Source organism: Capricornis sumatraensis, chromosome 15 (assembly GCF_032405125.1).
Source record: "Capricornis sumatraensis isolate serow.1 chromosome 15, serow.2, whole genome shotgun sequence".
Classification (NCBI taxonomy): domain Eukaryota; kingdom Metazoa; phylum Chordata; class Mammalia; order Artiodactyla; family Bovidae; genus Capricornis; species Capricornis sumatraensis.
Window position 1 is genome coordinate 14362106 of NC_091083.1, and position 17277 is coordinate 14379382.

The window sequence follows — 17277 nt, forward strand, 5'->3', positions numbered from 1 at the left end:
AGAAAAAATAATTAGTTCTGTTTCAAGACACTCTACAACCAAAGGAAGGTTGAGAAATAAGAGGCAAGAGGGATGAAGGATGAGAGGCAGAGGGTGCAGGGAGGAAATGAAGACAGGAAGCACAGGTCTGTGGGGGAGGGGGCAATAAGTAATGAAGGTCTCTAGATGAAGGGAGAGTGTTTGACCTGGGTGATGCATTTGAAGTGAGCTTCCAGCACCAAAACTTGTCAGAGAAGAACAAAGTTCTCTCTCCCTCCTGTTTACTCGTTGTTAGGAAGACATTCAGAACTGCGGTCCCTGGGCGTGCAGAGCGGTGTCTCATCCTCTGGGGGAGCGTGGGCATAGGTGCTCAGCTGTAAATGTATGCAAATTGGTGTCATACGAAGTGTTGCTGCTTTCCAGGATGGTGTCACATGGGACAAAACAAGAGAGCGGGAAAGAAGGAGAGAGTGGGGGACACACTAGGGAGATAAGGAACCTACAGCCTGATAGAGAGTCCACTGGAAAGTGTCCAACTTCTAATGCAGTTTCAGTTTGGGGGGAAAGTGTTAGAGTGAGGAAGTTGAGGCTAAGATTTCAGGAGAATAAATTAAGTTGAAGTAATGTAGAAGCAGACTCCGTATAGACCAAATAGTTTCTCAAATTTTAATTAGTCGCCTGGGGACCTTGTGGGAAGTGCACATGCTGAGCATGAGGTCTGAGATTCTGCATTTCCAACAAGCTCTCCGAGTAGCAAGGGTGTAGCCTTGCATTTGGAGAAGGCAATGGCACCCTACTCCAGTACTCTTGCCTGGAAAATCCCATGGATGGAGGAGCCTGGTAGGCTGCAGTCCATGGGGTCGCTAGGAGTCGGACACGACTGAGCGACTTCACTTTCACTCTTCACTTTCATGCATTGGAGAAGGAAATGGCAACCCACTCCAGTGTTCTTGCCTGGAGAATCCCAGGGACGGGGGAGCCTGGTGGGCTGCCATCTATGGGGTCGCACAGAGTCGGACATGACTGAAGCGACTTAGCAGCAGCAGCAGCAGCAGCAGCCTTGCATTTAGAGAAATCTGGAAGAAGAGCGTTGGCTAGTGCAGGCCATAACAGGATCAAGGAAAAGCATTATTTTATTTTTCTTTCTGAGCGTGTTTATAGCCAGAGGGAAGCAAAGAGTCGAACTAGCAATTACAGGTGTAAGATGCCATTGCTAAGCAAAGAAGGAAAAGAAGTGGTGGGGATGATCCATAGAGAGAATGTAAAGGGGGAAGAATTCAGACCACAGATCCAGAGATTACCCTCTAGTGAAAGGACAAAGGGAGGAAAGTAAGGCTTTAGGGAGGTGAGTTTGGAGTCGATGGGGACACTTGAGAGAACTCCTTAGAGATGGCTTCAGTGTATTTACACTGAAAAGAGATAAGATCATTGTTGTTCCCAATAATAAAGGAGGCAGGATGGGGTGCTAGAAATAGGGACAACCTCAGCTACTCCAAGTAACTATAGACATCAAAGATATATGTTGTACTGGTATTTGTTATTCAAATTGGATTAATTTGAATATGGAGGGATTGACTTTTTATTTTTAAGATAACTGATTTTTTGACAATTGTTTCACAGAAGTCCTTTTAAGCATTAGCATGATGTACCCAACCAAACTAAGTTGTGAAACAAAACAGATTGATAGGGTTCATTCCCTAAATGCTAGAACTGTTATTTTCAATAAATACTACACTGATTTTAAAACATGCAAGATTTTTAACATCTAATAATTCTGTGGCAGTTACACTTATTATTTCCTTTTTGATCATTATATTTCAATGTTGAGAATTTATTGTACATTATCTCATAGGTGTGTCTTATATGCCTTCTTGTGTGAGTGGATCGGGAAATTTTAAGATGGCTAAATTAGAGGAGCCAAGACATGCAGGCATACCAGTAGCCCACATGGGTATGGAAAAAAATGAATATTTTTATGAACCATTTTTCTACAAGTGTATATTCGAGCTAATCAGTTCATTACTCTTTCCCTGATGAGAAATGAGCTATATATTCTGGTGAACTGTCATCCCAACTGTGCACTTCTTAAATGACTGGATAGATTGAAGAACATGTTAAATACTTGTAGTATAATGGTGTAAATGTTACCGCTGTATTGCATTCAAGATATACTGGTGCATTTTACTATCAGCTTTCACGTTTATCTTCTTGGGTTCATGATTTGCTCCTCTGATTGAGATTAATTTTCTCCTCATCAGTCAGCATGTTCACATTGGTCTATGTGCTCTTTAATATTTTCTGAGGTCATTGAAAACATGATGTTACTTTTGAAATCTTACTGCACGTTTTTGTAAACCTGTATTCCTGTTTTTTCTTCACTCTCTATAATGGATTCCTATGTCTGTCTCGCCTGTGTCCTAACATCCCGCTAAAAACAAGACACTGAAACCGAATGTATTCAGTGTCAAGGCTTGGCACGAGGATTCTGCTCAGTACTAACTCTGCATGAATGTCTAGCTGGCTTTCATATTTACATGTAATTAACTCTATGTCCGTTTTGCCTTTTAGGTTCTCCTGCTGCTGCTGCTGCTGCTAAGTCGCCTGAGAAATGTCCTAATGTGAAGGTAAAAACACTTATGCTTTTATCTTGAATTATGAACTGTGGATTGTATCATATGTACATTATTTATTAATAACTTGTTTCCAAACCAATTCAGCCCGCAGTCGGAGTGAAAGATTCTGTTCCTAATACAACAGTCGGAATGAAGGATCCACAAACATCTAGTTCAGGTAAATTTTGCAATACACACTTAACTCTGGTTGTTGCATTGCAGGCAGATGCTTTACCATCGAGCCATCAGGGAAGTCCCTTCTGGAAAGAGGGACACTGAAATACTTGAAATGCTAGCTCTTCGTACTCCTAACTTCTTTTTGCAAATTTAACTGAAGAATTGGACATACATAAGGCAAATGTTATTGTTGGTATCCATGTTTTGAAAAAAAAGATATTTATAAGCATATGAACAAGAAATGTTTAAAATGTAAGCTTGAACTCAAGATGTTTCTGTATATGTTTCAATACCCTTAAGTTCTCAGTTTGGAATCTCTATACTCTCAGGAATTCTCAGAAATTAATTATTAGACTCAAAGATTGTTCAGCAAATTTGGAAAACTCGGCAGTGGCCACAGGACTGGAAAAGGTCAGTTTTCATTCCAATCCCAAAGAAAGGCAATGCCAAAGAATGCTCAAACTACTGCACAATTGCACTCATCTCACACACTAGTAACGTAATGCTTAAAAATTCTCCAAGCCAGGCTTCAGCAATACGTGAACCGTGAACTTCCAGATGTTCGAGCTGGTTTTAGAAAAGTCAGAGGAACCAGAGATCAAATTGCCAACATCCGCTGGATCATGGAAAAAGCAAGAGAGTTCCAGAGAAACATCTATTTCTGCTTTATTGACTATGCCAAAGCCTTTGACTGTGTGGATCACAATAAACTGGAAAATTCTGAAAGAGATAGGAATACCAGACCAGCTGACCTGCCTCTTGAGGTACCTATATGCAGGCCAGGAAGCAACAGTTAGAACTGGACATGGAACAACAGACTGGTTCCAAATAGGAAAAGGAGTACAAAAGGCTGTATATTGTCACCCTGCTTATTTAACTTCTATGCAGAGTACATCATGAGAAATGCTGTGCTTGAAGAAGCACAAGCTGGAATCAAGATTGCCAGGAGAAATATCAATAACCTCAGATATGCAGATGATACCACCATTATGGCAGAAAGTGAAGAGGAACTAGAAAGCCTCTTGATGAAAGTGAAAGAGGAGAGTGAAAAAGTTGGCTTAAAGCTCAACATTCAGAAAATGAAGATCATGGCATCCAGTCCCATCACTTCATGGGAAATAGATGGGGCAACAGTGGAAACAGTGTCAGACTTTATTTTGGGGGGCTCCAAAATCACTGAAGATGGTGACTGTAGCCATGAAATTAAAAGACGCTTACTCCTTGGAAGAAAAGTTATGACCAGCCTAGACAGCATATTGAAAAGCAGAGATGTTGCTTTGCCAACAAAGGTCCATCTAGTCAAGGCTATGGTTTTTCCTGTGGTCATGTATGGATGTGAGAGTTGGACTGTGAAGAAGGCTGAGTGCTGATGAAATGATGCTTTTGAACTGTGGTGTTGGAGAAGACTCTTGAGAGTCCCTTGGACTGCAAGGAGATCCAGCCAGTCCATCCTAAAGGAGATCAGCCCTAGGTGTTCATTGGAAGGACTGATGCTAAAGCTGAAACTCCAGTACTTTGGCCACCTCATGCGAAGAGTTGACTCACTGGAAAAGACCCTGATGCTGGAAGGGATTGGGGGCAGGAGGAGAAGGGGATGACTGAGGATGAGATGGCTGGATGGCATCACTGGCTCAATGGACATGAGTTTGAGTGAACTCCGGGAGTTGATGATGGACAGGGAGGCCTGGCGTGCTGTGATTCATGGGGTTGCAAACAGTCGGACAGGACTGAGCAACTGAACTGAACTGAACTGAAGATTTTTCCAGTGTCCAAAAATGCTTGTTTGAACTCTGACCTTTACCTAGAGTAAAGCTTCACTTGCTAATATGTCAGCTGTATTTCAGCTTATAATTATTTCATTTTAGTGTTGTTACACAGATGAATGAAGGCCGATCAGATGTTTTGATTAGCAGACTGTGTGTGTGTGTGTGTGTGTGTGTGTGTGTGTGTGTGGTGTCTTTGATTATTAGAAGTAGGGGAAGTAATCATACCTTAGATTCGATAGACATAATCTTTTAAAACGGTGATTCTGAAAGTTTTTGGCTTTAGGTTCATTTTATACTTCTTAAAATTATTGAAAATTCCAAGAAACTTTGTTTAAGTCTATTGTTGTTCACTATATTGGAAAATAAAACTGAAAAACTTAAAATACAACCACACACAATCATAGTTGCTAATTCCATTAGTCCTTAATGTTATGATATCACATATTGCGTCTCTGAAGAACTCCACTGTGCCCTCAGAATAGAATGAGAATGGAAGTAATGTTTAGTGTTGTTGTGAAAATAGTTCTGACCTCTGGGACCTCCTGACCCGATGGGTCTCTGGACTTCAGTGATTCTGAGGGGACACTTGAGAACCACTGTTTTAAACCATTGAAGTGGTTGGATATAAAATGATAAAAGGGCCCTTCTGTTGACACAGGGTTATAAGTTTCACTTTTACATTTCTTGCTTTTTTTTTTACTTCTCTTAAGAAATTTAGATCTGACCGTTTTCATTTTTTGTGGCGTATTCACTCCTGTCTCATGGCCCTCTGTGCTCTTTGGATCCAGTGTGGTCCTAGACTTACCTATTTTCACATGGAAACAATTAGTCACACACCAGGCTATCATTTCTTATATAAGTTTATGATATTTTTGTTTAGTCTTAAGTTGTGTTCAACCACTGCGACCTCATGGACTGTAGCCCACCAGGATCCTCTGTCCAAGAGATTTTCCAGGCAAGAGGCAAGAATACTGGAGTGGATTGCCATTTCCTTCTCCAGGTTATGACGTTTATCCAAGGCTTTAAAACTGAGTTCTGACGACATTTCTACATTGAGGAAAGACTGTCTCATTGAAATTAAAGTAGTTGTTGATGGTGGTGGTATTCAGTCGCTAAGTCGTGCCCGACTCTTTGTGACCCCATGGACTGCAGCCAGGCCTCTCTGTTCCTCACCATTTCCCAGAGTTCACCCAAGTTCATGTCCATTAAATCAGCGATGCTGTCCAACCATCTCATCCTCTGCTGCCCCCTTCTCTTCTTGCCCTCCCCTTCTCATCCTGCCCTCAGTCTTTCCTGGCATCAGGTGCTTTTCCAGTGAGCCAGCTGTTCGCATCAGGTGCGCCAAGTATTGAAGCTTCAGCTTCAGCATTTAGGATTGACTGGTTTGATCTCTTTGCTGTCCAGAGGACTCTCAAGAGTCTCTCCAGCACCACAATTTGAAAGCATCAATTCTTTGGCGCTCAGTCTTCTTTGTGGTCCAACTCTCACATGTGACTACTGAAAAAACCAGAGCTTTGCCTGTACGGACCTTTGTCAGCAAAGTGATGTCTTTGCTTTTTAATATGTTGTCTAGGTTTCTACCATTAATTAAAGTAGTACCACTCATTAAAAATGTTTTTAAAACCATGGTCTCTAGAACACACAATATTATCATGCAAAATTAAATGTAGAATAAATTAGAGATAAATTTTGTTAATAAAATATTTGTATGTTGAAGGAAAATAATTAAGTTCTTATTAAATACAGGTAGGCAGAGTTGTATTTTTATTCAGATTCTGATAAATGGAGACTTTGTTTTCACATTTTTCAGATTGGGATTTGACTAGTTTGAGCGTCAGTGGTGAGACTTGTGAAAAAGCCGGGCATTTGAAAGTTGATGATCAGCATCCGTTGGTGTCCCAATCAGTGACCAAAAATCAGTCAGCACCCACAGAACTTGGACAGAAGACCGTAACAGATAAAGAAAAGATGAAAAATGCAGCGGTGTTTCTGGCAGGGAATTCCATGCCCCATCACCCGTGCCAGTCCCCGCTGCCAGGAAACAGAGGAAGCAAAGAAGGTAATGCAGAAGCCCAGGGCACTCAGCCGTGTGCCACCTGGGCACGGCCTTACCGTCCTTCTGACGGTTCCAGATTAGATTTTGTGGCAAAATCGACCTTGCGCTGACTCCTTTTATGCAACCTGCCGCCAAACAATATCTCTTAGCAAGGTGCTTGCATTCTCCCTCTGACCATAGTAATATAATAAATAATAGAATTTGGAAGAAGCAAGTTTGTTTAGGCTAGTATTTAGCATACATCTGAGGGTGGGTAGCAGGATTATATTTAGAACTCTGGGACTCTTTGTGAGACCTAGGCAGACAAGTAATTATTGAAAAAAAATAAAGAATGTTTATACTAAGGTGATTTTTAACAACTTGTCCTCTGTAGTCTAGAAGCCAAGAGAATAGACATGTGAAGAAATGATTTACAGTTCAGATCTATATCTAAGAAGTCTAGAAAGGTACACTAGAAAAATCTGCAAAGTACTAAGGTAGCTACAAGGAAAGGGATACCTCTTTATCAGGGGAAAGAGAGCTGTAATCAAGGGCAACTTCACAAAGCAGGTTGAGTCTTAAAAAATGAAAAGTAATTTGTCAGAAGAGTACAGGGAGCATTTCAGATGAAGGAATTGATAAAAGCATAAAAAGTAAGAGCAATTTTGTAAACTAAGAATAATACTGCAGTTGAAGCTTGGCGTGTTGTTAAAAAGGTTCTGTGATGAAGTAGAGAAGAGACTATACTGTGACTTTATATGTCTGTCCTGTATTTTGAAATTTTGTTTAGTTTCTGATTGTTTTTTTTCACTGGTGCTTGGGTGAATTCATTAATGAATCTTTGAGGTGTTTGTGTGCCTGTATCCTGGTGACATCTAGTATTTCCCAAATGGTTTGTTGAAGTTTTTGATCATTGGAAGTATTTCTTAAAGAAGTCAATATTCATCTGAAGACAAATATTGACTTAAGCTGTCATTTGATACAATGTTTTAAATCTGTGTTTTAAATAAAGATTATGTCTTTTATCTAAATATTCTAAATAATTTTAACCAAACATGCAGATTTGTCAGGAGAACTAGACTTGGAAGTGATATTGGAGGAAGAACAAGAAAAACCTGATGGAGATGAAAATAACCGTTTACAGGTAAGCAAAACTATGAATTTAAATTTCTGGTTTAATACCATTTTCTATGCTTTAGCAACACAATACAGTGTGTGACAGAGTCCATAACAAATAAAATTGCCTTTCAAAATTACCCTTTTAGAATTGATAGATAATAATTTAATAGTTTTTATAGCACTTTAATTATACAACTTAAAATACTGTTAGAATCTATTATAATTTATAGTTTGTCTTTGGAATTGCGGGGAAAAATTTTCCTGACTTGTTTACTTCCTCCACTTTTATAATTTCATTACATGATTAAGAAGATGATATCAAATACTGAATCATAAGATTAAGCAGTTGAAATTATGAACAATATGATGGCCCCTGACCTAGATATATGTAAAGAGAAATCATTCCCAGTGGCTCAAGCTTTTCCTTTAAAATCACCAGCCACTGATGCCAAGATGAAAGATTCATTCTGCCTGTGATCTCGGTATAATTGACTAGGGACGAACATTCAGGGAGAGAGTGGGGTCACAGAATCAACCCTAGTTGCCTATTAAGAGAATCGAACCTTCTAGAATGGACCTTTGTTTTTAGGGTACAAATAGTAATGTTCTAATTAATTTCATTTCAGGGTGGGAAATCAGTAGATATTACTAAAAATGCTTTATCCACTTTCTTTGGTGGATATTAGAACATAATATAACTGAATGTAGGGGCTTCCTGGGTAGCTCAGCCGGCAAAAAATCTGCCAGCAATGCAGGAGACCCCAGTTCAATTCCTGGGTCAGGAAATTTCCCTGGAGAAGGGATAGGGTACCCACTCCAGTATTGCTGGACTTCCCTGGTGGCTCAGACAGTAAAGAATCTAGTATTCCAAGCATGTCCTGAACAAAAAGAACCCAGTCTCGAAAATGTTTTTTCATCAAATAAACTATAGGTCCCAGGGATATGCTTGTCAGTCATCTTCAAAGCTTTGTTTCAGTGAAAATAAATAGACCTTGAAAGTCATAAACTAGATATTGAACACGTGTTTACCAAAAATGAGGAGAGTTTTTATAATGATGCAGAAAATTTAAAAAAGTAGGGGACCAGGTAGCTACATTTGAAGTGAAAGAAGACCAAGAGTTTGATATGTAAATGTCAGACAATATGAGGCAAAATCCCACTAGTTGGAAATTAGACATCAGACAGACACGTCAGTCGAGTCTGTGGCTTGTCTGCTCCGGTAAGATGAAACACGTAATTCAAATAAAAAGTCACGGTACTCCTGCTGTCGTTAAAAATACTGATCAGAAAAGCAAACCAATACAGGACTGGTTCCAGAAGCCACTACATGCGGATAATTGCAGTGCTAGTGACGATGAAAGCGTGGAACCCGATTTAGAAAATGGGAATTCTTCTCCACCGAATAGTCACAGAGCATCCAAACTGTATCTAAATGAAGAATTACAGAAGGATATGCAGAGGTTTAAGAAGGCAGTAGACATGTTACAAGTAGTGTTGTTAGCTTTGGAAAAAGAGAACGTTCAGCTTCCAAAAGAGGTAGAGGTTCATTTGCTCTCGCTTTGGTTTTTCCCTTTCTGGATGATCTGGTCCATTTTGATTTCTACTTATGAATAAAGTAGGGTCATCTAAATAGGTAATTGTGTAGAAATAGATTATTTCTGCCATCCAAATAATAGGAATTCAGGAAAGTGTTTTCATGGCTTTTGTCCTTCAATCAATCTAATTCTGTTTATGTCAGTCTTTCATGTGGACTGGGAAACTCATTTAGCTACACATTATGTAACCATCTGAGCCAGAATAAGCACCAAGGAAAGTGTTTAAGGAGTATGATCAACTAGGGTTTTGCAGTGTTGTTTTTTTTTAACTTTGTTGGATTAAATATAAGTTGCATTTCCACAGAATGGGAAGAAAGCAGAAGCTGAGAGAAGGGACATAAACACGTATTCCCTCTAATCTCTTCATTGTGGTTGAGTATGTGTGATCTTCTCTGCTTTCCTCAGTCCCTGGGCACTTAGATATACAACATGGCCAGGATGTTTTTAATAACAAATACATGCACTCCCACATATGCCTTAATCACCACTTTCAGATGTCTCTTTTGAGAGAGACCTCTTCACTATGTTGTTTACTAAAATGTAGTAAGTTTTGGCATGTGTGTATAGGTAGTATATGTGTGTGAGAGAGTTGTTCAGTCGTGTCTGACTCTTTGCAACCCCATGGACTGTAGCTGGCCAGGCTCCCCTGTCCATGAATTTCTTCAGGCCAGAATATCATTGGAGTGGATAGCCGTTCCCTTCTCCACGGGATCTTCCCAACCCAGGGATCGAAGCCAGGTCTCCTGCATTGAAAGCAGATTCTTTAACATCTGAGCCACCAGGGAAGCCCATAGGTAGTATAAACCCTCAGCAAAAAAAAAAAAAAAAAAAATCAAGTGTTTATCTCCAAAGGAAAGAACTGAGGTTTGAGATGCTGTGAGATTTTTCTTTCTTCAGTAGTAGGTTTTTAAACTTGCTTGCTCTTTTGTGTACAAAAAAAAGAAAAAAATGTAGCTATTCTCCTTTAAAGAAAAAGGAGAATGAACTCTACCCCAACTAATGAAATAAATTACTTTGCCGAAGTCACACTTTTAACTTACCTGATTCATTTGAGGAATTCATTTGGTAATTTTATCAGATTCAAGATTACAGAATCGTATCATCTCTTTTGGTGCCATAAAATGTTAGGGAAGGCCACTTTAGGGGCTTTGAACAAATCATTTAACCTGTTTTTATTTTAAAGCTGTTATTGGTAAATAGTGGGGCAAAGGTAGATAGTTATTTCTATACCCTCTAGCTATAAATTTGATGGTTATTGAATGTGGAATTGGGAAGCATTACTTATATTCCAGAATTCCACACTAACTAACACCTCTTCAGTTTCATTCTGCTCCTGTGTTTTGGTAAACTTTGGTTCGTATATTTCAGTGAACACCATCAGGTTTTTGCTATCTCCTGAATCCAAATGAAAAAAGAATTGGAAAAGGCAGTGGGGAAAGAATACCTTTCATGCAGAAAGAAGAGAGTTTCCTTTCTGTCTCTGAGGCACTAAGGTGTCACATCCTCTCCATCTGACTGTTTAATGGAAAATCCAGGTGGTAAAGACCAAAGAGGCCAGATGTTGTGTGTTTTTATTTCTCTATCTCTGCCAGTCAGATGGGGAAGACTGGATGTGAATAATTGCATCTTATGAAGAAAGCCTTTCTTGAAATTTTGGGAATTTTGTTTCTTTCCCTCAGAAAGAAGTACATTTTACAAAAATTTCGGTGACTTATAAGTGATAAAATTAATGTAAGCACAAATGTATTTTTATCACTTAAAATCAGGGCAAACGCTGAGTCAAATAATAAATTGAAAACAGAGTCTCTAGAATTAAGTCCTAGCAATTATTCTTAGTGTCAAACTTTCATTAAAGGTTGAAGGAGAAAAGAAGCACAGAAGTAGTGAAGTAAAAGTATCAGACAACGTATGCAATGCTGATGCTGAGAGTCGATTGATTCAGCAGAGAAAGAGTGGAGGAAATAACAAGCAGGCGTTTTGTGCTATGGAGAGTAAAGGTTCTGATAGGTAAGCCTATATCAATATTTAACAGTAGGTCATTTGTTATTTTCCTGTAAAATCATTTCTAACTTGAGCTAATGTTTGTGATTTACGAATTTCATATTTTACGAGGGATATAGTTATTTTTAATACTCTTGTCCTTTAGCCTTAATACTAGAGTTACTTGGTTAACATACCACCATGTTACAGTATCAGAGTATTCTGGATTTGACTGCATACTTGCCTTAACCAGTGTGTTGTAGATTTAAATTTATTTTATGACACTAATGAACATCCTTTCATTTCAGTCTGAGGACTTCTTTCAGCATTTCTTATGAGGCGGGACTAGTGGTGATGAACTCCCTCAGGTTTGCTTTGTCTGGGACAGTTTTTATTTCTCCTTCATTTCTGAAAGACACCTTTTCTGGATAGAGTACTCTTGGCTGGCAGTTTTCTCCTCCTACCACTTTGAGTATGTCCATGGATGGAGGTCGAATTGTTGTTGGTGGCAGCAGAACTGATGAGGCACCTGCCTTTCATCCATGATGCTGCCGTCACTCATGTGGGTGGTTTACAAGTAAACTGTCCCCTGCCCCGTCTAAATTTGATTTCTTCTTTCATGGTGGATGTGCCACGTCTCATTTTAAAAATCACCTAAATGAAGTGTTGCTTTTTCTTTGAGGGTCTTTTTTTTTTTTTTTTGGCTACACTGGTTCTTTGCAGCCGCAGTGCTTGGGCTTCCCATTGTGGGGGCTTCTCCTGATGCTGAGCATGGGCTCTGGGGTGCTGGCTTCAGTGGTTGTGGAGCACAGGATTCATTACTCCTCAGCTGACCAGGGATCAAACCTGTGCCCCCTGCATTAGCAGGCAGATTCCTAAGCACTGGAGTACCAGGGAAATTCCTAAATTAAACATTAATGTATTTAAAAGCAAAACAAAAAATATAGTGTGAATCTAATTATGGCTCCCATGTCTAAGAATCATCGTGTTTAGCCAGTGGACTCCAGCTTTTCAGTGTAGCCCTTGAGGTTCTTCCCAAGGTCTTTCCGGATGCATCTCTCTACTTTCTTCCATGTGTTTTGTACTTTTCCTTCCAGATTCCTAGGAAACGACCTAGATGCTGTGTGTCTGATCTGTGTACTCATATTCTAATCTCCAGTAGAATGATTTCTTGCTTTTCTCTTCCTGTTGACCTCCTCTCTTCACTTCTGTAAAGCCTTCCTTATTTCACTTATCACTTTCTGTTTTCTTGCATATGGTTGGTACTTCATAACTGTTTTGTGAATTAATCAATGACTTAATATGGGTAAGAGTTGGAATTTTACAAGAATTGTTTTTTTATTCTTTATTAGTCGAATTATTTGAAAACAATGCTTTTTTGTGGACTTTTTAAAGTAGTGAGCATGGTGTGCCCAGGAAGGAAATAGAGAAAAAGAACAATGGCAAATGGACACAGGAAGAACGTGTGATTGCACCAATATTTGAAAAGACCGATTCACTGACTGGTGGCCTGCTGCACGTGAATGATGACAGCATTTTAAGGAAAGTGGATCAAGATGATGGCAGGTAACATGGACAAATTCTTTATTCCTAGGGGAAGAAATATTAGCACTGAATACTTCTTCTGGAAATAGAGCAGCATAATATAGTATACAGGCCAAGAGAAGAGAATCCTCAACTCTACTGGATGAACACTGCAGAAGGGTTAAGGAGAGGACCCGTGCCTTTGGCAGGAAGTCGTTTCAGTAAATAGTCCACTTGGAAGCTGGACTGTAGTGAATACACATAAACAGCTCCGTAGGGAGTACTTCCTGGGAGAGGCAATGGAGACCTGGATGGTAACTGAAGAGGAATGTGGAGCTCAAAGGAGTTTGTTTCTTGTTTTATGTTAAGACGGGAGTTTGTAGAGTGTGTATGCTGTTGGAAATGAGCCAGCAGAGGAAGTGTTTATTGAGTTTAATCTTATTTGCATTTCCAAATTAGAAAGCTTCTTGATTGTATGACATTATCTGTAAACTATTACAATAAATTAATTGTACATTCTTATTATTGTACATGATTATTATGTACCTATGTACTTCTGCTCATATGTAGTTTTTGGTAAGGGCTTGTTCATTGGCTCTGAAGCATAATATTCTTATGTAAATGAATATGTAGATGATTACTTAAGTTAATTCTATCATATATAGATTTTTAAAAATTATATAATCATGACTTTACAAATACTTAGGTTATACTGAATAGGATTGAGTTGTTCCTTGATGATTCTAATTGATAGTATCATCATGGGTAGCTATGATTTTTCTGAAACATCACAGCATGTTGACTTCATAGTTGTTTACAGCTTCCAGGGAAAAGGGGAGGATTTTGTTTATTTTCTCCTTTTTTTTTTTTGCAAACACACAAAGGGGTTTTATTTGCTAGCTCAAGCTAGGGCTCAGGGCTCATCCAGTGCAGTGGAGTCTTGACAAGAGCCCCGAGCTCTGAATCACATCTACTTTTAAACATGTTTATTTTCAATAGAAACAATTAACAATCTTTTACAGTTTATTACTTTGGGTGATAAAGATCTAAATGACAAAAACCATGCTTCCTGTACTAAAAGTGTCGTTAACACATATTGTGTGCTCAGTAAGTGTATGTCAGGTGCATGAAGAAACAGTAGAATGATTGAATGAATGTGTATTGATGAATTTCTTTACAAAAAACAAATCTTTGTTGAAAGTAGATTTCCTACATCTAAATATTGCCTATATCTAAAGTCTTTTTGTTTTGTTAGAAATATGTTTTAAGATTCAGAATTATCATTTGTAGTTATAGCTAGACATGAAATAATAATATAGATTCATTTGGTATCATATTACTTAAAAAGACTTTTCAATATCACTTTCTCAGCATATTTTGGAACAGCAGTGTTCAGGCCAGATTTCCTGGGTTTGAATTCTGGGCTGTTGGTGAACTGCTGTGTGGTCTTGGGCAAGTTCCTCAGCCTTTCTTTGCTCCATGTCTTCCTCACTAAAGGATCTAATATATTACCTATCTCCCAGAATGATCGTGAGGATTAAAATGCCTTTAAGACATGTCAAATGCTTGTAATAATGCATAGCCATTGCATAATAAGCCCTCAAAAAGCTAATATCATGGTGATTTAAAAAATGGGTTTCTTTCTTATAAGGATTTAGGGAATACTTCCAAAATAGGTTTTATTGCCATAAAAGTTAGTTCTTATTAAAAATGAGAACTGCAAAAAAACCCTGGTATACTGCTTCTATCACATAACGCAAGTAATGTTAGGTTTTTCCTTTTCCTTTGATCTAAATTTAATGTTTTATTAATATTACAGATATATTTTCTTTGTCCTTTAATGCTACTCTTTTTTGTTGTTTTGTTTCATCCCTTTATAGAAATTACTTATGAATGCAAAGATGTTATATAAAAAAACAAATGTTAAGGTATTATTTATATTTTTGAGTTATTAAATTTTAGTCTGAAAAGAATCATTTTTTTTTTAGGACTGCAAGGAAAACAGCATATGAAAAGAAGAAGGTATAGTAAAAAATCAACTTTAAAATATATTATCCTCTAAAAAATGCTTTGTAAAAGGAATGGTGGCAAAATAGAAAATCTTCCTTTGCTGAAGAGACATTTACTTTGCAAACATAATTTAGAAACTCTGTTGATAAAGTTATCCTATTGATAAAAACCTGTTCTTTTAAGAAGGCTCTGCTTTTGCTTTGATAAAGATATTTATCACTTTTGTACACTTGGTATATTTTATACATATTTTAAGGACATTGTGAACCAGTATTTATGTGTAGGTCAAAGAACAAATTAACTACATGAATGACCTTGATGACTTAACTCAGTCATCTGAAACTGCTTCCAAGGATGGTAATATGCTTTACTCTAAAAATTCCCCGTTGCCATCTGGCAGGTGGCTGAGGGTCATGGACCGCCTCCCCCTGTGCCTGTCAGCCCTTGTCCACCTGCTCCATGAACAGCTCAGAGCTGGCTCCAGCGTTCCCAGCTGGGTTCTGCCTCACAGTAGAGTCCTCAAAACAGCTGTGTTTAACTGGTGTCCTCAAGAGGTGCAGGAATGCTCCCCGTGGATTTTTTCCAGCAGTTGGTAGAAACCAAACACTCTTGAAGTTAGTTGTCCTTCATTCTGCAGAGCTCCCGAGTGGCATCTCAGAGCAGAGGAATTCACTCCCCCACCCAATGTCCCTCTCAAACGAGGACCGGGTCCCATGCCCGAGGTCCTAGCAGCAGATCTCCCACAACAAAAAGCTCTCAGGAAGAGCTTGGGAAAGTAGTATTTGTAATTCAAATCCATTTGCCTACAGCAGTCAGGTAGGGAGGGACACACCATGGCCTCTTCCAAGGACAGGCCTTTAATATTTTCCATAGGAATTGATCTCAAATTTTTGCAACTGTCTCTCAGAGCCAGCACCCTGATTGTGGTTTAGGCCAGGTCCGTGTGTGCTCCACTGACGACGGCATTACGCGACCAAAAGTCCCCCTGCTCTGGAGTGAGCGTGTTGGTCACACCACGCACGTCATCATCTTCAGCGTCTAAATCAGAGTCTGTTCTTGGCTCCACTGTCATTTTTTTAACCAGTACCCTATCAACGGCCTTTTCATATCATTTACAGTTTTTCAATTAGTAAAAATTGCGACATCAGTTGTAAAAATACTTTTGTACACTTTAAAAAGTTGTTTCTTTAGAATAAATTTATAAAAGTCCCCCTCCCACCAAGGAAAAAAAAAGTAAAAAAAACTCTTGCTACTAACAGTAGGTATTCTGGCATTTGGTAGAGATTTCCCTTCCTTGATCGATGATTAGGTTAGTTTATCACTTCCACTGAAAGTAAGGAGGAAACTATAGGCAGTTCAGAGACCACATCGGAAGTCATTCTTGTACTTGTAGAAAGTGAACCCTCTGCTCTGTGTAGTGTCCTGTGTCAGTACAAGGAAACAGTGATAGATATGCCATAGTATACATTTAGTGATCATTATGTTTCTCATTGTATTTCCCCCATCTTACTATTTTAAACAGTATGAAGAGAGAATGAAAGTTATTGCAGCAGCAAATAATCTCATGATTCTCTAAGACCTCTCTAAATTTTACCTTATTTACCATTAGTGTATATACCATGAATGAAATAGGAGGATTATTTTGTATTGATATGTTTGTACTAGAGAAGTAACTGTGGTTTGATGTAAGAGGACTGATAGAGTCAGAAGATCTGGTGGAAAGCCTGCAGCTTACTTACATAGTTTTAACTTCCTCCTTTCCAGAATCATTATAGCTAATGAGTTAATTGATGTTTGTAGAAGTGCTTAGTACAGTTGTCAATAGGTATAAGCCTGTAATTGCCTCTTAAAATGTTAGAGAGGTAGCATATTCTCAAGAAAACAATTTTTGTATGAAATTGCATTTATTTAAATATATACAGAGCTAAGGCTCTTACTTGAAGTAGCTGTATAGGAGGTATTAGATGCAGTGTTTTTAAAGGTAGCGAGTGGTGTTGTTATGGAATTATAATTGATTTACAATATTCTGTTAGTTTCAGGTATATAGCACAGTGATTCAGACATATATGTATATATGTGTGTGTATATTATACAAATGGGGCTTCCCTCCTGGCTCAGACAGTAAAGAATCCACGTGCAATGCAAGAGACCTGGGTTTGATCCTTGGGTTGGGAAGATCCCGTGGAGGAGGAAATGGCAACCGACTGCAGTATTCTTGCCTGGAGAATCCCATGGACAGAGGAGCCTGGTGGGCCACAGTCCATGGGGTCGCAAAGAGTTGGACATGACTGACTAACACACACACACACACACACACACACACACACACACATTCCTCTTCAGATTCTGCTTGTAGAAGATTAAATGTAGCTCCTCATGCTGTACAGTAGATCCTTCCTGGTTGTTTCATATACACTTGTCTGTATATAAAATGGTATGTGTTAAACCCAACCTCCTAATGTATCTTTCCCCTACCCCCT

At 38.7% G+C, this 17277-nt stretch overlaps 1 protein-coding gene across 1 annotated transcript in view; it reads left to right on the forward strand.

The window, feature by feature from the left end:
- The window catches only part of LOC138091625 (ankyrin repeat domain-containing protein 26-like), a 78696-nt gene that overhangs the window by 34847 nt on the left and 26572 nt on the right, over positions 1-17277 (forward strand). Inside the window, 4 exon segments of the mRNA XM_068987538.1 lie at positions 1832-1930; positions 2575-2603; positions 2697-2769; positions 15730-15833. Of these exon segments, the coding sequence (XP_068843639.1) occupies positions 1832-1930; positions 2575-2603; positions 2697-2769; positions 15730-15833 (305 nt within the window).